The sequence below is a fragment of the Citrus sinensis genome, chromosome 3, assembly GCF_022201045.2.
Source record: "Citrus sinensis cultivar Valencia sweet orange chromosome 3, DVS_A1.0, whole genome shotgun sequence".
Lineage (NCBI taxonomy): Eukaryota > Viridiplantae > Streptophyta > Magnoliopsida > Sapindales > Rutaceae > Citrus > Citrus sinensis.
Genome location: NC_068558.1, coordinates 49,399,139 through 49,423,050, shown reverse-complemented (window position 1 = coordinate 49,423,050; position 23,912 = coordinate 49,399,139). Strand labels below are relative to the sequence as shown.

The window sequence follows — 23,912 nt, the reverse complement described above, 5'->3', positions numbered from 1 at the left end:
TGCAATATTATATATTGTACATTATAATATTTTATATTATATGTAAATATATGTTATATATATAGGGAGACTTTCCAATCTAAAAATAATATATATATATATATATATTCACGTGGTTTAATAACTTTTCTAAACTTTAAAAAATTTTAGAATCCTAGACCACACACAGGCACTTATGTAAGTATTTTCGTTTGAATTGGATGACGACATCACCATTTTCCTTTTTTTATTTCTTCAAAATTGGGTCAGTGACTGGGACTAATTATAGTCTCAATTTAGTGGACTTAAATGGACATGTATTTAAAAATATTAGGCATTCCTACATGACACGGCCTATTTTGAAATGTCTGTTGGATTTGCAGTGAATCATGAGATAGTCACTGTATTACCTGTCTTATGCTTATATCTAGAACTCATAATATAATCTAATCCATGATATATGTATATATATATATATATATCTACTACGACATATAAAGAGGCTCCATACCTCATTCGAAAACATACTTCATATCTTACTGTACATACATACATTTCAAATATATACATACAATGATACAAACATAAACATTTAGTAATGCGTGTTGTGGCTTAACATCAAATTATCATAAATTGAGCTACACGAAACCCTAGGGAAATTTGGAAGAAATTGGTTAATAATAAAATAGTGAGCTTGCAGCTCAGTGAGTAAATATAATTTATATATATATAGTAAAGTAATGCTTATGCATGATCATATAACATAACTCTACACTAATCAAAATATATGAACAAACATGAAATCATACAAGCATAACATACATGACAAATTGCACCAAATACTACCTAGGTGAAAACTCGGCGGAATTAACATTATCGCACGGACAAAGCAATCGAACTCTCAACACATATTCCTAGAGCACCTAACAAGAAGGATAAAAAATAATCTCATGACTCAATTAATCATATAATGTACATACACAAAATCATAGTATAATATTAAATCATACTATCAAACTAAATGCTTCATGGAATATGTGCAGCTTGGTGGCTCAAAATTAATAAATCATTTGTGTCTTCTTATTTGGCTAAAATGCTAAATAGGTGTGTTAAACTACACCTCTCAAATATCCCATAAAACCCATTTGTTTATATTAAAATTACCTAAATAAATGAATATAAATTAATTTAATTTTTTTCAATGAAAAGTAGTTAAATACTTGAATAAAATATTATTTCAACAAAATTTGTAAACCAACTATTTTATTAGTTATATTTATATATTTTAATTTTTAAGTAAAAATAATTTATTGAAGAAAGTTATAAAACCTTTTAGTTATGGAGATATAAATAATATAATAAGAAGAAAATAATTAAAAATTTTACGATTTATATGTTTTTATATAACTATTCATAGAAATACTTTTTGCTAAGTAGATTTTGATGGGAAAATGGTTAATTTTAATATATTAGTTTGTATTTTAGAAAGTCAAGTAAGGATAATTTAGAAATTGAAAAGGAGGGTGTTATAAAGATTTTAGAAAGGTGTCATTTAAAGTTAACAAATGATGTAAATATTTAAGCCGCGTATATTTAGGTACTTGTAGCAAGCGTATCATAATTGAGTACCAATCACGATTCCATTGGATCCCATAGGCTGTTTTATTCCCATTAAAAGGAATAGGGGTGTTTAGAATCTAATCCGATCTCTAGGGGTGGGCAATTTTGGATTCGAATGAATCCAATCGGATTTTGGATAATTCGGATTGGAAAAAAATCAATCTGATTCCAATCCGAATATCAAATCCAATCCAATCCGATCTGAAATAGTTCGGATCAGATGAAATTTTGAATAAATTCGGATTTGGATCGGTTCCGATTGAGTTTGGATTTGGGTGAGTTTAACTAGTTTGGATGATGCTTTCAGATCCTCATTCTGAAACCTATCGGCGCTGGCGGCTCCATCGTTACTTACATCAACAAAAGCATGGCACATCAACAAGAAAGTGCAACCACAACCCATTCCAAGAAAAAGATCAAATCAAAGAGAATACAAGTAAGTTTGAGAATGATAGTGCCATTAGGAAAGCACCGTGACAGAGACGGAGCTTTGGAAGATGTTAGTGAGGACAGTGGCGACCATGTCAGTGGTGTAGTGCTTGTTGGAGGAGATATAGTGATTGAGAAGGAGGTGACAACGATGAGGATGGAGAGGACGTGGAGGAGAATGAGAGAAAAGCATATGAGGGAGGGAAAGAGGCTAAGGGAGAGGGTGAGGAAGATGAGGCTTGACGATGATGGTTGCTGTTGAAGCAGACAACCATTGTTGCTGCTGTTATTGAGAGATGTTAGATCTTGAAATTGTTGATGATTTGAAGAAACATTGATGATAAAGATGAGTAGAAATATCGGATTCTGCTTTTATATTTAATTATTTAATTTATTTTTTTAATAAGTGTAATCCGATCGGATTGTTCGGATCGATCTGAATTCGATCCGATCCGAATCAAATCCGATCGGATGACACAAATTATATCTGATCGGATTATTGGCTAAATCCGAATCTGATCCAAATAAGTTCGGATCAGATCAGATATATCTGAATCTAATCTGATGCCCACCCCTACCGATCTCCACAAAAATTTGATCTGTGGATTGGGGGATTAGATTGGATTGAAAATTAAAAAATCCGCAATTGGTTGATTGGATATGAATTTGCTTTTGTAAATCCGCAAAAATATGCGAATCTGCAAAAAAAAAAATTCATTTAATTAAAAAAATTGTAAATGTGGCATTACTACTTACTAATAAATAATAAGTTAAAACATAGTTACATTAACACTATGTATATCTTATCTGATAATAATATATGATAAACATAATTAAATAATTGAACAATTAAATAAACAAATATAGCTTTCTAAACAATTAATTTTAGTTAATTTTTATAATTTTCATGTATTGATTTAAACAAATGAGATTTTTTCACTGAGTTATTTTGAAACTTTGAATGTATTATTCTAACTTTATTGAAATAATTAATTTATTTAAATCTTATTCAATTTTGAATTTGATCGGTTGTAAAATTATTTTTATATTAGATTTTTTTTATTTAATTCGTTTGTAGAATGAACATAATTAAAAATTTTTAATCCACGGACCAATCAATAAAATGGTGGATTGAGTTAAATCTTCATCCGATCCGCAAACGTATGAATTGGATTTGGATTGAATTTACCAATCCGTGGATTAAATTGAATTAAAAATTTATAATCCGTAAAATCATGAATTAAATATGGATTGATGTTCAATTCGTAAAATTCGATCTGCGAACACCCCTAAAAAAAAAAAAAGAAGGGAAAAAAGGGCCGAACCAATTAAGGTTCAAGTCCCCGCTAAGGCAATCCACCAGGAGCCAAAACAAGAAACTTGAAGAATAATTAATAACGTTTAAAACAGTGTGCAGAGTCCTGAGTCCGAAATACAAAAACTGGTAGTTCCGAATCCGAGGTCCTAGGAGGGGACCATGACTTAAATACAAATCGGAATTGGGGGGTAATAAGGGCAAAAAGAAATGAAATATTGCTGCACTACAAGAACAAGAAGCAATGGAATGCCGCTGTCAGGGTCATACTCATGCAGAGCAGAGAAGAGATGCACAGACGTATAAGTATTACAGACAGGATACTGACGTATTGGCCTAAGAAATGTCAGCTTGCTGCTTCTCTATGAAGTTCGATCCCCGCGCCGAGTTTGCTAAAGTTTCTACCCCCCAGGATGTCCCCTTCTGGTATTTCTTTCTGTTTCTGTGTTTTGTCTCAAGACTTTGATTCAATGTTAATATTTGAGGGACTTGCTTTCTGCTAGGTTATGTTCTTTTCTTAGATTTTTATTAATTTCCACCAACTTTGATCGTTTAATAATTCTTGAGAATGAGATCCAGTTTTTGTAATAATTCAAATTCATTGTCATGAGTCTGACTTGATGATGTTAAATTGCTCCTCAGTCCTACCAATCAATTAAGGGCGCTCGAGGTTCATATCCTCGGAAACCTTTATAACATTCAGATTTCAGTATCACAACTGCCCTGTTTTAGAATTGCCAATGACTATTTCGAATTTCTTTCTAAAAACCCTGTTATGATGGCCTGGAAAAACTGGATTAGTATGTCATCTCTTGTTGAAATCAAGTCATCTTTTCTTCAGAAAGTTTAACAAGCTTCCTGCTGATGAAGAGGGACAAACCCCAGATAAAAAAGCACTTGTTGTCTGCTTCGGGGAACTGTTGATTGATTTTTTGCCCACTGAATCTGGCGTTTCACTCGCAAAAGCATCTGCTTTTAGGAAAGAGCGCCTGCTAATGTTGCCGTAGGTATATCAAGATTGGAAGGCTCTGCATCGGCAAGGTGCAATTTTGAGTATATATAAATGCTGCCTTCTTGTTCATGTTACGCAATACCTTTTTAAAGTTTATGATGTTTGCCCCAAGGGGCTTAACTAAATGGTTTTCAAGAAGCATTATTTGGTTGGCGACCTGAATTCAATTCCTAAAAAAAAGTGTAAATATGATATTTACAAGGTTTTTTTTTTTGTTTGTTTCAGTTTTGAACAGACTACTCATTGATGTTAAAGTACTTCCAGGACCATGTTCTGCTGTCTAGTTTAACAACTGATTCGATTGAGATGTCATCATTTTGAGTCACAGGCAGTCCATCTTGAGAATATGATTCACATTAGTTTTGCTCCATATGTCGTTGCCTTGTTAGTAGTTACCATGACATTACATAGCCTGATATCATACAAATATTTTCTCCTCAATCTATTGTGTATAACTTTGTCATCTCTACGATCTTAGGTAGGGGAAGATGAATTTGGGCACATGTTGGCTGATATTCTCAAGGAAAATAACGTTGACAACTCTGGCATCCGTTTTAACCCACATGCAAGGACTGCATTGGCTTTTTGTGACACTAACAGCTGAGGGTGAACGCGGTTTCATGTTTTTCCGCAACCCCAGTGCTGAAATGCTTCTTTGTGAGGCCGAGCTTGATGTAAATCTAATAGAGAAGGTAAAATTCTGCATTTTTAGGGTTAAAAAAAAGACAAGGGCTTACGAGGATGAACTTTAAAGAGTACGGCTAATGGCACTCAGCAATTCTCATTACTCTATTTAACTATTTTCTGATTTACTGGGTTGATAAACTTATAATATTGTTTTACTTGTGCATAATAGATAAACTCCTTAAGAAAACTGTGCATAATAGATAAACCTTTTAAGAAAACAATCTCAAACTTAAATTCTCCACCTAGTTCAAAACCTACTGGGGATTGCCTGATATCTGTTTCCTAATAATTGTTGATGCAGGCAAGTATATTGCTGAAACCACGTCGGTCAGCTCATATTGCTGCCATGGAAATGGCCAAAACGTCTGGCTGCATCCTATCTTATGATCCAAATGCAAGGTTACTACCATGGCCATCTGCCGAGGCTGCTCGTGGAGGCATCATAAGCATATGGGACGAGGCTGACATGATTAAGGTAGATGCATTGACAATTGAAGCTTTGCTCTGAAGTATCGAATATCTATAATTTTAAGTAAAATACAACTGACACTATGGAACTCACACACATGAAAATATCAAATGCCAGATAAGTGAGGAAGAACTGACATTATTGATTGAAGGTTGTGATGCCTCTGATGATAATGTGGTGTTAGAGAAGCTTTTCCACTCCAATCTTAAGCTTTTGCTTGTCACCGAGGGGTCAAATGGCTGCAAATATTACACACAGGTTAGCATCCAAAATTTACGGTTAAAAAGAAGTTTAGTTTGTTAAAATTTTTGCTCTCATTTTGAGAAACTTCAATGTGCCGCATAACATCCAAGTACACATACTCTTTCCTTCTGTTAGGTTGGTTTAAGCAGATAGCCAATAACCTCCTTTCCTTCCGACTGATATTTGGTATTATTTTCAATCAATCAATTTCCTTCCGTGTTGTGCAGGAATTTAAGGGTCACGTTGGTGGTGGTGTTGTTAATTGCACGCGTTGATACAACCGGTGCCGGTAATGCTTTGTTTGTGCAATACCGAAAAGTTTTGCTTCAGATCCAGATCTCTATAAGATGCAGTTGTTAATATTTACCAATTCTAATACCTGTGGTGCTCTCGCAGTTAAGAGCGAAAGGAGCCGTTCCTGCTTTGCTCACAGAAGCAGAAGTTCTCCGTATGTTGCCCAAAGCAGTTTCTCAGGAGGAGATTGACTCATGAGTCATGATCTTGCGTATGCTTGTTAGAAACTAATTTTTCATTTGGGTTGGCGACCATATCTGAGCTGATCAAGTCTGCTCATTGGTCCGCTTTATAAATAAACGTTCCCGTTAGGCGCTCCTAGGAAAAATCAAAGTTCTTAGCAATAGAAATGAGGACTGGAGGAACATATGAACATTAGTATACACCAAAATAAATACATTTAAGGATACTTACAATACCATACTCATGGAAGTTAGTCCAACAGAAATGCAATCTTACCGTACTGTTAAATCTATAATCATTGCTTGCGCAAGTGTAATTTGTGCAGCAGTCTTAAAACGAAATACAACTTTTTCCTCATAATCATATGTTTCATATATGCAAATGCTTCTGCATAAACTCAATACAATGATCAGTTTTGTGGTGGTATTGCCAAGCGCCTTGCTCTTCTTTCAGGAGGTGGGCCGATGAACAATTCAGTCTCCACGTCAGAAGTTGAGGCACCGTCGTCGTTTGTTAGATTCTCTGGCTGCTCTTTTGATCCTTGCCAGTTTTCCATACCACACTGAAAATAACAATTCAGGATACCGGAGTCTTATGATTTTATAAAGCTGCCCAAAGTCCCCAAGTTCATTATAATATTCTCTTATAAATTTTAACATGAATAGCTTGATAAAATCTTATTTTCCTTGATATAGAAGCTCACCTTCTCCTCTAGCCTTGTGTTTTCAGCTTCTAAGACTTTTCCCTGATTTTGCATGTACAAAATAAAAAGAGGAAAAAAAAAACGAATTGACTAAGTTTGAAATTATTTTAAGAGATAGCAACTGCTGAATGCAAAGACAGAAAAACCGCTAAACTTCTTTGTCCCCTAAGCAAAGCATACATGGAATCAGACAAAGTTTTCGAAATAAGATATTCACTTTTTCTTTCTTCTTCCAGTCAAGATTGCTGGAGATTTCAAGATAAATCTCTTCAATGATTTAGCATGAAAATGAAAATCAGATATCTACAGTGCAGCTGTCCCAAATGAATCCTAAGTATATCTAGTAACTTATATGTTAGATTTCGAAATAAATGTATACATAGCTAGAATTTATTGAAATGTTTGGTGTGGAATGGTATATTGGAAGTGTTGTTGTGTAGGGACTTAATAAGGGACTAAGGAGTTATCACAATGCACTACATTTTAAAGTCTTGTTTAGTATTAAGGTACTGTAGCCTAAATTTATAAGCACAACTATAACTCTAAAATAAAAATTAATAGTACGTAGTAAATATAAATTTTAAAATAATAATTTTCACAAAATTAGTAAAGATATAATAAATTTTTCATAAAATTAAATTAACTTAGCTTTAAAGTTACAACAGTGTTTACCAAACACTAAAGCAAATTTTGATAACACTGACCTTCTCTTTGAGCTGCGCAATCTGTTCGTTGAAAACTTGATTCTGAAACATGGACAAACTTTTAGCATGCATGTTAAATTTTCCTTTTGTAATTCTTTAGAAGATTAGTAGGGATGAACCTTTCTTGCTCGGATATTGCTTACGCTCTTCTCCAGCTGACGTTCTATTTGTTGTAGTTCTTCAAGGGTGCATGATGCCAGACCTTCTCCCAATAGTTTCCTGAGAAGTTTCCAGTCAAAATTTTCAGAATCTTCTTTGAACTTGAGTTCTATGGAACAACGTTTGATAAAACATAAGTTTAATTTGTTAGACTAGTGTCTATTTAACCGTTTTGAAACTTCAAGAAGCTCTATCTTCTTCACCATGTTAGCTGCTTCATGCTTCAGATGCTGTCATTTCAAATCCATATGTGAGAAAACAAGAAATTATATACGATTACTAGCAGCCAAGAAAATATGCATGCATGCATGGTGGTGATAAAAGATAGCTCCTGTTTAATCTCGAGAACCAACCAGTTAATCTATAAGAAATTTCTTTTAGTCTCACGTCTAACAAAGCGGACAGATGCTCCCGCTGCAAATGCAGCATCACTAGTTCACTACTATATTGGTAAAAAACATACTATACTTGATTTTTAAGCTATAGCTCTGTATAAGTGTTGTAAAACTTGCAGATCTATATGGAAGTATGTTAAGGTGATTATCCTCACAGTTATTTAATGAAAACTTATGTTATTTTCATAATTTTTTTTTAAAGTCATTTTTATTAAACAGTGTCAGCTTTTATTTGAAAATAATTATGAATTAAAAACCACAATGGTTATACCATGATGCTATACGGAGACTTAGAGCGAAATAATTTTTTTTTTATCTATAAATTGGGGCCCCTTAATCCAAAAACCATTAGTGTCTACTAGCATGTGTGGGTTTTTTTTTTTTTTTTTTTTTTGGCCCCCAAACTTGGACTCTGATTTTAGAGATTGAATGGAGGATAGTTGCATGGAACATTGTTGCATGGAACATTCATTTTCATTCTTAAATAATTTGAGTGGAGTTGGCATATATAGGTAACCTGCATGTTTTGTTCCGTTGGCTGTTGCTTGTTTCGAGTGTCTTTTGTATGCTTCAGATACCGTTCTATTGTCTCCTGCATGCTGAAGAACAAAAACAATACCATGCAACCAAGATTCCAATCGATTACATTCCAAAACACATTTTAAAAAATAAATAAATAAATAAAACAAGCCATCTTTAGTAGGGCGTACACTGAGATACGGGTAACAAGCCTCAAATGGGCAATATTTCCTCAATTCAAAGTCCAATATGAGTTCCGCTACCTTTGGAGAATTTTAATACATCTTGTGTGTGAAAAATAAATAATTTGTTTAGCTTATTTCTTGATATTTTTATGACTTTCCTCACGACATTGTGTCAGTGCATATATTAAGTATCTGATTTTGTTGGATAATTGCATAATCTTCATATAGAGAAGCAGCATATGAGTGATAATACTTTAACTGTGTTGCGAAAGCGTATGATTTCTCTTGTGTGATAGGATAAAAATATAATTTCCAATTGCCATGTTCCAGGACATGAAGCCCTTTACATTAGGGAAAAGAAAATGAGCTTTTCCACTTTTCAGTCACATTGACATGAAGACTTGTTTCATAAAGGTAATAGGAATAAGGAGAAGTTTGTAGCTGTGCCATATACATATTGAGACTCTTTATCATGCTCCACATACACCAACTGATCGTGTCTATGATAATTCTAAATTGGCCTCACCTCCTGATTCTATTAAACTGTCATAATGTTTTAAATACCCTTGTTTTGACCCTCACTTTAGATTTAAAATTTTAGATGGAGTGGTAAGTAACTAGTTAACGTAAGATCAATCATAGATCGTAGTGGGTGGCACAGTAAAGAAATGATTTATGCTGGACACAAGGTCAATCTCATTTAATCAAAATTTTTCATTAACTAAAATCACAATTCACACAAAGTGAAATAAGCTACATTGTTAAGGAATGTGGTAGAGAAGCAAATACAACTGCATGGAAATACACAACATAACTAATTTCCTTCACTGCAACATTGGAAAATAGAAACTCTATGGTGCATCATTGTAAAAACTGATGATCTATCCTCTTTTATTGATACCATGCTATACACATGATAAAACTAGGACGTAACAACACCAACACAATTATCTAATAAAATAAATAAATCTAATTAAATGGTTAATGAATACTTATCCCAACAGAAAAAAAAGGAGAATAAATATTAGTACTAAAATAACTATGCTAATGCTTTAGTCAAGCATTAGAGAAGGATCTTAGGCCCTATTTAGAATTGGAGTTAGGCAGTTATAACTTAAAAATTTTACCACTAAAATATTTGGAAAACACTAATTACTGTAGTTTGGAAGTCATATCAAAATAATTTTTCACTTATATAATGAAAAATCCGTTGTCTTTAATAATTTGTCAAAATTATTATTTAAAAACTGTATTTACTGTATACTATTAACTTTTATCTCATAACTACAACTTTTTTCTACAATAGTTGTAGCATAAAAGGTAGAGAACCTTAATCCCAAATAGGTTATTAGACTTTAAAACTGCAGATACTTAAAATCTTAGGTAATGCATGGGTAAGCTTCTTCTCTTTCTTAATCACTAACATGTCACAGACTCATCTATCATCAGATTCAAAATTTTAACTATTGTATCACTTGTGAAATTTTGAGTTTTTTTTAACACAATAAAAAACTTACTGAGACAACCTAACTCAAGTTTATTATGACATAACTCAAATTCCCATCCTCATAAATTTTGAAAGAAAATATACTCCGTCCAAATTATTGGAAGATATAACTATCCCTATCTAATTTTAAAATTAGGAGAAAAGAGGAGTCCTAACATAAAAATATACTATGACTCAAACTCATGGCCTCAGAATTTTTGGTCAGCATATGTATAATACTATATATTTGTAAATATATATACTTATAAGAAGTAATCAACTAATAAACAACCCAAAAAACGTATTTACTTCTTTCACTTTCACCACCATTAGGGATAAGCCTTGAGTTTGATGAATTAGAAAATGAAATGATCTTATACTTAGTGCCTAGTTCCTCATAAATTTTGAAAGAAAATATACTCCGTCCAAATTATTGGAAGATATAACTATCCCTATCTAATTTTAAAATTAGGAGAAAAGAGGAGTCCTAACATAAAAATATAATATGACTCAAACTCATGGCCTCAGAATTTTTGGTCAGCATATGTATAATACTATATATTTGTAAATATATATACTTATAAGAAGTAATCAACTAATAAACAACCCAAAAAACGTATTTACTTCTTTCACTTTCACCACCATTAGGGATAAGCCTTGAGTTTGATGAATTAGAAAATGAAATGATCTTATACTTAGTGCCTAGTTCCTCATAAATTTTGAAAGAAAATATACTCCGTCCAAATTATTGGAAGATATAACTATCCCTATCTAATTTTAAAATTAGGAGAAAAGAGGAGTCCTAACATAAAAATATAATATGACTCAAACTCATGGCCTCAGAATTTTTGGTCAGCATATGTATAATACTATATATTTGTAAATATATATACTTATAAGAAGTAATCAACTAATAAACAACCCAAAAAACGTATTTACTTCTTTCACTTTCACCACCATTAGGGATAAGCCTTGAGTTTGCTGAATTAGAAAATGAAATGATCTTATACTTAGTGCCTAGTTCCTCATATCCTCTCAAGTTTCAACAAAAAGTTGCAAACTTTGAAAACCTTCATATACAATAGCTAGCAACTGGCAATGACAGTATTAGTACTCTCATTAAACCAACGAGTTGCAAAGTTTATAATAGCCATTGTCTCGACTCCCTAGATTTGCTGATTTGCAGCAACACAGGCTCTTCATGTAGCATCTATAGATGAAAAACCATTAAAAAGGTAATTAGCAGAGACAAAACTCCAACATTTTAATCATTAAAGGTTGTTTTAGAATTTAGACCAATTCAAGAAGGTTCTCCTTCCTCAGTCACCATCCATTAAAACGTGAGACAAAAAAGTCCTTAACCTTGAGAGAAGAAACAAAGATCTTAATTTACTAATTTATACAAACTCTAAATTCTAAAAGGAACTTTTGTCAGTGAGAGCGAGAGATGAAGATAGAGAGAGAGCCAGGGGGGGGGGGGGGGGGGCCTGGGATCTTCAATCTTGGACCATAATAAAGTCTTATAAGGTTTCCAAAAATCCAAGTAAAGTACAGATTTTGAAGCAACTACTTAAATGAAATCAGAAAGAACAATTAATGAAACCAAATCTTTTTAGTAAATTTAGAACAATTACCTGGAACTTGCAAATTCAGAGAGCTTGCCTCTAGGAGAGAAGATAATAACGGCAACCTCAGCATCACAGAGAACTGAAAGCTCAAAGGCCTTCTTTAGCAAACCATTTCTTCTTTTGGAGAAGGTGACTTGCCTGCTTGTAGCATTCTCTATGCGCCTCATTTGAGTTTTGCCTCTCACCATCTTAATTCAGACCTGTTTAAACTACTAGAGTTTATTATCAGTAAATCACAACCAGGTAGGTCACACAAATTAACTAATTAATTAATTAACCAAGGTTTGTTTTTCCTAATGCATCAAGGGCCCAAAAAGCCAAGAACTTTGAAGATGACGAGTAAATCTTATTACCCAGAAAAGTTTTGGTGCTAAGGAAGTGACAGGAGCTATAAAAAATCCGAAATTTTTGAGAGAGAGGACCTTCAGAGAGCAGCAAAAACTCAAGCTCAAGAAAAGATTTTTTTAATCCTTTTTGCCTTTCAAGAAGCTGAAAAAGTATGCAAAAATAATAGTAATAATAATAATAAAGAAAAATCAGTTAAACAGCTATGCAAAACACAAAAAAGGGATCAGTTTGATGAAAGAAAAGAAACGAAGAACAACAATACAAATCTTTTTGTGCTGATTGTTACTAACTCGTAAGAAGCTCTAAAGAAACCAAAAAGAGAAACAAAAGAAAGGTAAACAGTCTTACCAAATGGGCAAAATCCAAAGAGAAAGAAGAAACCAAAATGGGAAGAAGCTGACAAAATATCTGCGGTTTTTGAGCAACGATGATATTGCAGAGAAAGGTAACTAAACTAGCTAGGTTCCTTTCCTGATTGTTAATTTTTGATTTAGTCACCACAGAGGGAGCGAGAGCAAAGCACCAACCGAAAATCACCTTTCCTTAATTCCCTGGGGATTGATCTATCCTCAAACAGCACCTATTTAAAGAAACAGAAATTAAAAGAGTATTATATTTTTAGTATCAAATACATTTGAAGCCTCATGTTTTGCTTGTTTTGGTAAACCTACAAACACAGACCCGAAAGAAAAATAAAATTTACATAAAAAAGGAAAAAAATATACGAACCAAAAGAAAGTAAAAGAATAAATGAGCGTCCGGACTACTGACTCCTGATAACGAGAGAGGTGTATGATCTAAGAAGTAAAAAAGAATCAGAACAACAGTGTAATAAAACGGAAGATGAGGGTTAAAAATAGCAAGTGGGTGGTACTAAGTTGAAAACATGTCACGTCGTCCGTACAGTTTCGTACTCAGTAGACCAATGAAAGATCGTAAACTCAGCACGAAGCGCTCATTAATTCATCGCTCTCATTTATTTCGAAGCACCAAAGACATCTCGCTTTTACTATAGAACAACTTCCTGCCCTTGTCCTTGTTCTGTCATGCGTAACTATTTTTTTACTGTCCATCATCTAATTGTTTTATTGTTTATAAGATTTAATTATAGATTTTTTTTTTAAAAAAAATATATATATATTGATTGTATTTTACCGTTAGATTTTTCTTTTTTAATGAAAAAATAAGTAACAATAAATACTAGGGTCACTCAGATGAACCAATAAATGAATTTTACTCGATTATAAAATACATGCAAATATAATTTAAGGAGACCTTTTTAATTATTTTTTCCTTCTTTTCTAGGTAAAAGTCTTCAAATACTTAGCTAACTGTATTCTGTATATATCCTTTAGGAGCATTGACAACTTGCTTTTGCCTCAGTTTTTTTATCAGACTCAGGATAATGAGAGAAAATTCTGAACATAATGAATGAGAGAGAACTCCTTTAAGCTAATCCTGTTATGTAGATCTTGAGTCAATTTGAAGTTAAAGAATTAATGAGATCATTAATCAATTGTTTTTTTTTTTTTGGCTCTTTTTATCAATTACATAATTAGAAGGCTTAAAAGCCACGTATTTCATATTACCGTCATAATTATATTGAATTATTGGTTGAGTAGTTGAGAATTAAGCCTATTCTCTATAATTTTGAAAGTAATGTGAAATATTTCGATTTTAATAGCGGTGTGAAAAAAAGTAACCTAATTCTTTTGACTTGTTATAAAAAGATTTTATAATATTATTTCGCACTTTTTTTTTTTTAAAATGAGGATGCCCTTCCTTTGCAAATAACGTCTAGCTTATATGTACAAGTTTACAAATTTTCTAAAAGAATTTGAATCCTTGCTCGTTTTGGTAGCTGAGGAGTTCTCATCGTTGGGTTAATAGTTAGGTTGATTCATTATCTTATATGAAAGTAAACCATGGGTCTTGTTGTTCAACTAATATGGAATTTTTTTTTTTTCATTTGAAATTTGAATGGATATTTTAACTAAATTCTAAATATATCTAAATGAAATATCCTTTTTTTATTTTTAATATTGTAAGGTTGTATTAACCACTTACACCAAGAGTTAATGTTTTTACTTTTTCACATTTGAATGAAATATCTAAAACAATATTCTTTTTAACATATTTATCATTATGAATAATGTTGGCGCGCAATGGTGACTTTAAGTATAGACGAACTGGGCAGTCGCCTAGGGCCCCATATGCTAGGAAAATTCTATTGTAGCCACCTAATCCTTATATGTTAGAATACTCTTTTTTATTTTCTTAATATACTCAAATTAATTTTTTAACTTATAATAAGAAAACCTATTTTTTAGGTTTTCTTTAATTAATAATTATCTTACAATTACAGTTTTTTACACAAACTTTATGTTTGATAACTTTAATGTTAAAGAGCTATCATTAATAACTATTAATACATTATTAGTTTTTTTCCAAGAAAAATATTAAAAAATTATTCACCTGTTAAAAAAAACTTAATTATTTAACATTATAAAATTTCTTGGGCTCTTCTCTATAAAAAATATATTCCATTTATTTGTTTACTTTTGAAGTAAAAAAAAATCTTAAAATAATAGTCTCGTGGAATTTAAAAAAAAATCTTCTTGATTACTTTTCTTTTTTGAAATTTCGTATTATCTTATTATTGATTGTTAATATTTAATATATAGTTAAAATTTGATTAAATTTTGAGTTTTTTTTTTAATATTTCTTTAAGTGTTGAAGTTACTAAATGTGAGGAGATCTCAAAAAGAAATTTCGCCAAAGGCCCCGAATACTCTAGAGTTGGTCTTGTTGGCAAGAAAAGATAAAAGATAAAATATTTTGATTTATCACATATTATTACATAAATAAATATTAAATCTTAGCTGTGTGGTATGTGTGTGTGTGTGTGTATAAAATCATCCTCTAATGAGGGTATCCTCACTTTAATACTAGTAAACTAAAACATATAAACTTTAATACACTAACAGGCAAAAAACACAATTTTCAACGCATTGAATTGTGTATTTTTTTATATATATTTTAATGACATCCTCATTTTGTTAAAGTGAAAATGTCACGAACAGAGCAAAAAAAAAAGATTTTAATATAATAATAAAAAAAAATTTCAAAGTATTGAAATATGTGTTTTTTGTATTTTAGTAATATTTTTATTTAAATAAAGTTAAAATGTTCTATATATTTGGACTTAGATAATGCCATACTCTTCTTCTCAAAAAGTGAAGAGAGAATTTTTTTTTTTAAAAAAAAAAACTTGTAAAGATGACATACATGACTAACTAATGTGGTATAATCTAAAAAAAAACCATGCAGTTAGAAATGACACTAGGGCGGGGTGGGGATGGGAAGACCTACTTCATTCCCCACTCATTAAAAATTTCACTCCATTTCACTCCATTCTTTAATAAATTTAGTGGGGGTGAGCACGGAGAATCCCTAGGTGGAGATGATTTTCTCATTCCTATCCATTTTTCATTTACTTATTTTACATTAGATAGAGATACATAATTTCAGTAAATTAAAAATTACAGATTTAAATAAAATCACTATCATATTATAAAATATTTAAATTATGAAAAAAAAAGCCTCCCAAAGTTAGAAACATCTTAAAATGATATCAGAACTATAAAATGTTAGAAGAGAGCAGTATCTTAAGAGAGAAAAGAGAATATAATAATATTTTAGGGTTGAATAAAAATCATATTGTAGGGTTTTTTTTTTAGTTATAGCCTATTTGTATAATTATATTTATATTAGGTAAAAATAAAAAAGAAAATTCATTAACCAATATTATAATTGATAAAATAAAAATTAAAACAAATATTTATATAAAATGAGAATTGGAGTACCCACCCCATTAAGAATTTAGAGATTATTTTTTTCTTATTACTTAAAAATTATTTAAAATCCACCCTATTTGTGCGGTGTGGCACTAGACCCATGGAGAATATTAGCATCCATTCCCTGTATGTATGCAGTAGTTAGTTATTGAGACTTTTGGCATTTCTAATCCATACAGATATAGTGAATTTCTACCCCCCAAACTTTTTACTATAAGTAGCAGTATTCCTTTGAGATTTATTTAACTGATACAATCTACATAGGATGATGGCATTGGCTATGCAGCCAGGGGACTCCAAAACCAAAATGTAATCTCAAAGAGTGTGCGGTGCGGGAACGATTAACGAACGAGTGTCCTTTTAAAAAAGAAGTAAATTGACGTTATCGCGCGCACCGATCGAGCACAACAAATGCAAGTGTACGTTAAATGTGTTCCACGTTTTATCTTGTATGAAACATAAAGTGTGGTGCCGACACTTTGCAGCACCAACTTCGTAGTGCCCATTTATATTTGACAACTACTGTTCTTCTGTTCTTACCCGACTTGTGCATTATCATCAAAAATTGAACGACAAGGTTAAGGTTTGCAACCCGTGGCTTTCATCATTCGGGACCACAAACAGGGTGCTACCGTCTCTGTGTACTCTTTCTACTCTCCCTCATAAATTAAACTAACATTTTTATTTTCCTAATTTATGGGTCAGTAGTACCAAAATTAATCTTGATCTTCGCTTATGATAACCAATGGGCCTTTGGTTCAGTGGGAGAATCATTGCACTTACAATAATGAGTGCAATGGTTCGAGCCTCCATAAAAATATTTATGGGGCTATAATTCTTGCTCAATTATCAAATAATTGAGTGGAGCCAGTTTATTCCTCACGAAATGTGAGTGGAGTGGACAACCCTCGAATATTTAAGAGGGTTTGAAGAATTTGGACAGCGCTTCAGAGGAGTACATGCCACGAAAAATGTCCCAATTGTAGAATCTATTTGTAAATATTAATTATAATACCTACAGTCCTATACAACAATATTAAAAAAAAAAAATCTTCGCTTATGGTTGATAACTTTAAATATTCGTCCTTACGAGTTACGGGGAATTAGGCTTATTATAAATCATAAGTACTACCTAAGGCGTCAATCAATACCCAAATGAATTCAAGTGGTCCTTTAGGCCTTTCAGCGTCGGGGATGTGGTCCGGTGAGTTGCTAAATGAGTTGCTAATCTGCTTTGCGTGCTATTTCTGTTTATGGACCAAAACAATGTAACACGTGAACTGAAAGTTGTAACGACATTCGGGTTTATCGACACCCCGTGTTAGGCTCATGGTCCAATATCATTGCTTACACATAAAAAAACATTGAGTAGGCAATGCCCACATTTCAAACATTCTACTAGCTAGCATATGTAAAATGTCAGTTCCTTCGTAACTTTGATGGCCTTCAAACGATTGCCAACCTTGACCGTAATTGACATAATATCTCATTTGTATCCTAAATTTGTAAATATATTGTCGTCAGTACTGCGTGACATTTGTTGGACATATACTAGATATCACTTCCCAAATTAATAAGAATAATGCTAGATAATCCAAACATTCGAGTCTCAATTGGTATGACATTTATTCATTAAGATGATATATAGCATTAAGATTCAAGTTGAGACTCAAACGTTAGGTCCCCTAACGTTATGAAATTAATAAATACCTCACTCTTTTAAGTAAAATGAGAAATTGTTGATTATAACTTATAAAATAAGCACATCAGATGTATGATATTAAAATAATCAAGACTCCATATACTTAATGATCGACCGCATACCCCTTCTTCCCCCGGAAATTCCAAACCCAGAAATCACAGGTTACAAATAAGGTACACACGTTACTTTCATGGACCATGAAAAAACTGTCCATCAAATTACATCCCCCGGCATCCTATTGCGAGCTTCTGACAAGTCAGTGTGTAGCAATGTAGGCGAAAAAATAGCTATCAAAAGAGGATTCTTCCTAAGGCAGCAAATGAAATCATCTCTGCTCACCCTTCCATCACCATCGCTGTCAAATAACCTGAATAAACTGTCGATCTACAAGCGGACAGTATGACACAAATTAGGTTTGACTAAAAAACATTTAGGTATATACCTGAACCAATACTGACACAGATAATTTCTGAGAGTTATTAGCGACGGAAAAAAAAAAGGATGAACAATCACAATATCTTTTACCTCGTACTTGTTCAAATCTGGGATAGCAGGTCTAATGGTTACTTCCAACTGTTCGAAAAGCAATCGGAAACCATTAATGTGAGACTTAGAACTCAAGGAAGTCAAACAATCCCAAATATTGAAGCATAAAAATATAAAGAGCGCAACATACTTGATTCTCTGAAATAAAACCATTTCCATCAGGGTCACATTCAGCAAAGGCTAGCTCACAGGCTTGCCAAAATAATGGCAGCTTCATGACATGAGCTGATGCATATAAGAACTGAAAGCAACAAGTAAAACAATCATATGAAGATGGGAAGAAATTTTGCTAAAATTTGGTATCCATAGTTCAATAAAACTTGGTCTTGATCATGGCTAAAATTCCTTTGGAGAACATAAAGTTGGGTGCAAATGTCAATGAAAATGCTTGGGAGGGTAAGAAGGGGAGATTACCTGCTTAAACGTGATTGACCCATTCTTATCTACATCAATGAACCCAAATATCTGCAATTCAAAACAATGACCATGAAATTTGCGGATGTGAGAGAGTGTCCAGTAATTCCACATATAAAAATCATATGAAGTGCACTAACTTAATTTTTTTCATCCCATTATCATGCACAGCTCACTTCAAATATCTGTTAGTCCAGGATCATATCAAGTTCACTAACTTAATCTTTTTAGACTCATTCATGCATAACTCGCTTTAAATATCTGTTATTCCAGGGCTCTAAAAGACAAGGATATTGATTTCAGCCTTTGTGGACATTGAAGGTACAGAAAAAGAAGTTGGAATTGCATGAGACATACCTCATCAGAAAGAGGACAAGTCTTGAGCCTCAGAACACTCAAGAAGTCAAGAAGTTTAACACAGCCACTGCCAATAGTATTAGATAATGAGGATGTTAAAATGTTGCATTGGCAACAATGAAAAAGGCATAAGATAACCACTTGGTTACTAGTTAATACACCTTAAGCATCAGATATCTTAAAACTATTCTTTCAAGGGTCCAGCCATGTTGGAACTGCTCTACGGTACAGCACTAATGATGACCCTACGATAAATATTAAATTTACACTTACTGCTATAATCTAACGGTCATCATCAGTGCTCTACAGTGGAGTTGCTCCACCATAGCCACTGCCTTCTTTCAAACACATCCCCGAAATAATTACATAGATTGTAGTGCAGAATAAAGACAACATTTGACATCTTACAGACTAGAAAGAATTTGCATATTTGTTCTCTAACAAAGATTGCAAAGCAGAAGTTAATAAAGCATATAATCAGTTTAGTATAACCACAATTTATGGCATTTTAACGAGGAATCAAGTGAAGGAAATCAACAAGTACAAACAATAGACAGATCTGAAAAGATTTATGTTCTCCTTTCAAAAGAATTACACATATTCCAAGGACAAGTCGTGGACAAAGAGTTGGTGATGGTTGTGCATAACCCAAAGCAAACATGTGGAATTGTGAAAATGATCTTACCATCAGCTTGCATTTGGGGTATACACAATCTTGCTTAACAGCCAAAAGAAAAATATGATTTACAATTAAAACAAATAACTTTTCAACAGTGCCTTTATTTCAGAAGTCAGAATACCATTTTAATTTTCTGATGATAATATATATCAACCTTCAACAATACCTAGGGTCGGGGTTCATAGACAGAAACTTTTCCAGAAAGTTGACGGCTTCCAAGCTGCTTATATGAAATATCTGAAAAATGAAAAAATACTCGCTCATTGTTTCGGCAAAAGAACGAAAGTATTTAAGTTGCCAGCTTCACATATCTACCAACATATAGATATAAAAGCCTCATATGATGTGAAATTTATGTAAGTACTCTATCATAGTGAGAACTAAAAGGACTGGCATCTATGCAGTGCCTCATAACAATTGTTGGATTGCCCTTTGAACAAAAACAAAAAGTTATATACATGTATTAAAAGAACCTTTCACCAAAGGCAAAGGTTCACTAATTCCTTTCATAGAGTTGGCATACAATAAAACATTCCAGTATAAGGCATTTCAGTGTAAGGACTCACAGATCCAACCCTAGCCATTTCAACCATATAGCTTGAGGCGTTTTCCTGCATAAATTATGACAAATAAAAATAAGTGCAAAATTACTATGACTTTGAGGTAGATAAACAACAAATCGAATTCTGTAGCCTATAACCACAACAAACACGAGAAAGTCTCTATATTTGCAAACCAAACATATATACATAAAGAAATGCATACTTCCTTTAGCTCAGATGCTTTCATGAGAAGCATTAAGTCTCCATAGGCATGAGATGTTTGTACAGCATTGAGAGCAGATGCCATAGCATGGCTGGTCTGTATACATGCAAATATGAAACATTTAATCATTTATCATAAAACGACATACAAGGCAAGGAATACGAAGGGAACTCATAATATACAGACATGCAAGTAACTGTTGGTCGGAATATATATTTTCTGAATAAATAAATATGTCACAGATCCTTACTGATTTTCACCCCCAGATGCCCTAAAATGAAATCACTATCAACTGATAGTGTAATGTGCATATTATTTTCCAATCACAAAGCCTCAACTTGAACTTGAAACAAACATTTCACAAGTTCAAAAAAAGAAAAAAGGGAAAAAAAAATCAATAGCAAGCAGAAATTTACCCTCTCAGCAAAACGGAGAGCATTTTCTTTTTGGTTATCGCTTGGAAAAACAACAGGAAGGTACTCTACCTGTTCATAAAAATGATATTAATTATTTTTAAAGTTTAAATCTACATAAAAATTAAGTATTCAGGAAAGAGAGCATACCTCCATGAAATTGTGAAACTGTGTGAACATTCTAAACATGAGCTTTCCCAAAGAAACATCCCCCCTGAGCAAGATGGCATGCCAAAAAATAAGGCCCAACATACGGTGAAAAAAGGAATCAAAGAAAGAAGGAACATCATACCAAGATTGGTCAAAGTGCACATGGGGATAGCGAACAATGACAGGTTGAATGGGGTAAGCAGGGATGAATGCACCGAGTTGGAAGGAAATGAGAAATTTTCCATTAGTCGTTGTTCCCTCAGGAAATAATAGAACACGAGGAAATCTATCGCAAGAAGCCTTTCTCTGTATTCACATCCTTGAAAGCACATTTCTGTATCAAATAGCTAATACATTCATAATAATTAATTGAATTTAGTTTCATAGAGCTGTCATACATTTATATGCAAATCCTATGCAATTGTGCCATATTCAACATTAAGGACCTAAAATAGAGATAAATAATACCATTTAAGCAAGGAAAAAAACTCATCAAGTTGGCATTTCTGAATCAATTGATGGCAGAACAGTAATCGTGGAATACAGACTCAGCTATTGGTGCATATTCAAGACTGGAAGTCCTAAAATGTCACATCAGATGTAGATAGTGGCAGACCTAGAGTCCTAGACATGTATATGCTAGCAAAAAACAAAAAACTGTCATTCAAGAAAGGACTAAAGAGCGTTCATTATGTATGATGGAATTAATTTAGAGAAGAGATCAAGGGCATGAGATATTTCGAGAATATGGCAACAAGGAACAAATAGGAAAGGAAAACAGTATCAGACTATATTCTCTAAATTGCTTGAACCAGCAAAAGAATGAGAATACTCAAGACCACTAAAATCAAACTAAAGTTAGCAGAAACTATAGAAACTTTCTACCTTTATTTCACTAACAGCATTCTTCCTTGATGATTGTGAGAACCTATCTACATATATCACCTGAGAATTTAAAACAAAAGGAAAGTGAAAGGGGGAAAGGGAGATTGACAACAAATATTAGGACTGTGAGTTAAAACTAAAGTAGATGTCTTAAAACTTATATTAACTACGAGTTACCTGCATTGCTCTGATGATAGTTCCGACAAACGGAATGGAATCATGGGACTCTGATGCAACAATCGTGGGGAATAATTCGTAGAAAAAGAAAATAGGTTCGATATATGATATGTGATTAGATACAACTATAGGAGCAATCTGTCTTGGAGCAGGTTTTCCTTTCCGTCTTATCCAATGATAGCTGCAAGGCAAAACCGCCAAATAACAAACACTTAGAAAACCCATCAAAATTTTAGAATCCAACCCAAATTGAATTATCCACTTCCCTGTCTATCACAATTCTCTCAGTATCCAAACATGCCATATAGAAAATTTGACCATAACACAAAATTAGGTAAATGCACAAAGCAAATAAAGCTTAGTGAGGCCATAATCCTCTGGTGAACCATTATGCTTATACTTCCACTCTTAATGGAATTCATAAAACCTACATAAAGGAAAGGACAATTCATCATCATCCAAAATGTGATTTTTATCTGATGTTTTTAGTTTCTTGTTTATCAATTACAATTTAAATTGACCATTACCGTAAGAAGAATAACACACACACACACACACACACACACACAGAGAGAGAGAGAGAGAGAGAGAGAAGAAGAAGAAGAAGAAGAAGAAATGAAAATTACCCAAAAGAGAACAAAATACAGCGGGAACAAACCCTAGTGACCCACATAAGGCGACTCCGCCATACTGGCATCGGATTCTGCTTATCCTTCCATCCCTCCAAAGCCAGCTTGGTTGCTAAGTACCCCACCAACAAACAAAACCCAAACAAAACGAGCCTAATCAAAACAATTGGAAAGCACACCACAATCTTGACAAACTCATAAACCCCAACGACATGCGGGGTGTCGTTTAGAAAAGGATTAGCCGTGTTTGGCCCCGGTACAGACAACCCGTCAGAGCCAATAAACCAATAGGGGTTGCCAGGATTATTATGGTAGCGGGTATCGTGATTGTTCAGTTGATCTTGAGTTGCTGGGTCGGAAACGGTGTCGTTGCCGTCAGCTTCGATGGAGATGATTACGGGGGAATGATCGGAGCGAGGAGATTGGAGGAGAGGTGAAGAGAGATCATGATCATGGTCACGATGATGGTCCGCCATTGTTGTTTGTTGGGTGGGGGGTGGAGAAGCTGGAGCCTTGAATTTCAATGTGACAGACAGAGAAAACAAACACGGAGAGAGAGGATGAGTGCTGTCGTCCTGTAAATGTAAAACTTTACTTGGTCGGCTATTATTTGTTTTCCTGTCCTACAAATATGGATAATTTTATAATATTCTTCCAACGTGTTTGACGCATGTGCCTCAATGGAAACTTTTATTTATTTATTTATTGCTTGGATAATAATGCGCGTCCTCAAACTTTTATTTTTTGGAATAGTTGTTTCATTCGTGACAAATAGGTACTTGGAACAGTTACACAATGACTAAGTAGGTTTCTATCATTTATTTTTTTTTATCATGATAATAATAATAATTATTATTATTATTAACAATATAACCTCTATAAATCACTATTCGATGAATTAATTATCTCATTTATATCATTTATTATTATTCTAACTTGGGATAATAGGCTAAATTATTAAGATAGTACTTTTTATGAAA

General features: G+C 33.1%; 3 protein-coding genes across 7 annotated transcripts; 1 reads left to right on the top strand and 2 right to left on the bottom strand.

The window, feature by feature from the left end:
* Window positions 1-3,416: 3,416 nt before the first annotated feature.
* On the top strand, window positions 3,417-6,613 carry LOC127901495 (probable fructokinase-7). 2 transcript variants are annotated; one of them, XR_008053659.1, is made up of 7 exons: window positions 3,417-3,769; window positions 4,185-4,384; window positions 4,834-5,047; window positions 5,344-5,517; window positions 5,663-5,769; window positions 5,982-6,043; window positions 6,151-6,591. XR_008053659.1 is itself a non-coding variant. In XM_052438939.1 (7 exons), the coding sequence occupies exons 3-6, from the start codon at window positions 4,844-4,846 to the stop codon at window positions 6,027-6,029; spliced, it is 567 nt and encodes a 188-aa protein (XP_052294899.1). In that variant the 5' UTR covers window positions 3,419-3,769; window positions 4,185-4,384; window positions 4,834-4,843; the 3' UTR covers window positions 6,030-6,043; window positions 6,151-6,613. The 2 variants fall into 2 exon arrangements, 1 of the variants encoding a protein (XP_052294899.1); XM_052438939.1 differs by having other exon boundaries at window positions 3,419-3,769; window positions 5,629-5,769; window positions 6,151-6,613.
* On the bottom strand, window positions 6,406-13,195 carry LOC102577939 (SOC1-like protein 1). Of its 4 annotated transcripts, XM_015534161.3 has the most exons (9): window positions 13,088-13,195; window positions 12,707-12,938; window positions 12,017-12,210; window positions 8,710-8,791; window positions 7,966-8,027; window positions 7,758-7,857; window positions 7,639-7,680; window positions 6,935-6,976; window positions 6,406-6,793 (listed from the first exon to the last, which is right to left on the bottom strand). In XM_015534161.3, the coding sequence occupies exons 3-9, from the start codon at window positions 12,196-12,198 to the stop codon at window positions 6,641-6,643; spliced, it is 663 nt and encodes a 220-aa protein (XP_015389647.1). In that variant the 5' UTR covers window positions 12,199-12,210; window positions 12,707-12,938; window positions 13,088-13,195; the 3' UTR covers window positions 6,406-6,640. The 4 variants fall into 4 exon arrangements, with proteins under 4 accessions (XP_015389647.1, XP_015389648.1, XP_006490969.1 ...); XM_015534162.3 differs by lacking the exon at window positions 13,088-13,195 and having other exon boundaries at window positions 12,017-12,222; window positions 12,707-13,066; XM_006490906.4 differs by lacking the exon at window positions 13,088-13,195 and having other exon boundaries at window positions 12,707-13,065.
* A 4,719-nt stretch (window positions 13,196-17,914) lies between these two features.
* LOC102614787 (lysophospholipid acyltransferase LPEAT2) lies at window positions 17,915-23,547 on the bottom strand. Its single transcript, XM_006490908.4, has 14 exons — window positions 22,930-23,547; window positions 22,304-22,484; window positions 22,127-22,186; window positions 21,384-21,547; window positions 21,242-21,305; window positions 21,095-21,163; window positions 20,679-20,774; window positions 20,480-20,524; window positions 20,080-20,150; window positions 19,235-19,301; window positions 18,878-18,928; window positions 18,594-18,704; window positions 18,443-18,490; window positions 17,915-18,301 (listed from the first exon to the last, which is right to left on the bottom strand). The coding sequence occupies exons 1-14, from the start codon at window positions 23,406-23,408 to the stop codon at window positions 18,131-18,133; spliced, it is 1,677 nt and encodes a 558-aa protein (XP_006490971.1). The 5' UTR covers window positions 23,409-23,547; the 3' UTR covers window positions 17,915-18,130.
* Between the last annotated feature and the right edge of the window lie 365 nt (window positions 23,548-23,912).

Coding starts and splice junctions, on each gene's coding strand:
- LOC102577939 (XM_015534161.3), bottom strand. CDS start 12,198: ATGGTGAGAGGCAAAACTCAAATGAGGCGCATAGAGAATGCTACAAGC. Junction 8,028..8,709: donor CAACGGAACAAAACATGCAG/GTTACCTATATA, acceptor TTGAAATGACAG/CATCTGAAGCATGAAGCAGC. Junction 7,858..7,965: donor CTTCTTGAAGTTTCAAAACG/GTTAAATAGACA, acceptor GAAACTTCTCAG/GAAACTATTGGGAGAAGGTC.
- LOC127901495 (XM_052438939.1), top strand. CDS start 4,844: ATGAATTTGGGCACATGTTGGCTGATATTCTCAAGGAAAATAACGTTG. Junction 5,048..5,343: donor ATGTAAATCTAATAGAGAAG/GTAAAATTCTGC, acceptor TTGTTGATGCAG/GCAAGTATATTGCTGAAACC. Junction 5,518..5,628: donor ACGAGGCTGACATGATTAAG/GTAGATGCATTG, acceptor ATCAAATGCCAG/ATAAGTGAGGAAGAACTGAC.
- LOC102614787 (XM_006490908.4), bottom strand. CDS start 23,408: ATGGCGGACCATCATCGTGACCATGATCATGATCTCTCTTCACCTCTC. Junction 20,525..20,678: donor AAGCATCTGAGCTAAAGGAA/GTATGCATTTCT, acceptor TAATTTATGCAG/GAAAACGCCTCAAGCTATAT. Junction 18,929..19,234: donor CTTGTCCTCTTTCTGATGAG/GTATGTCTCATG, acceptor TTTGAATTGCAG/ATATTTGGGTTCATTGATGT.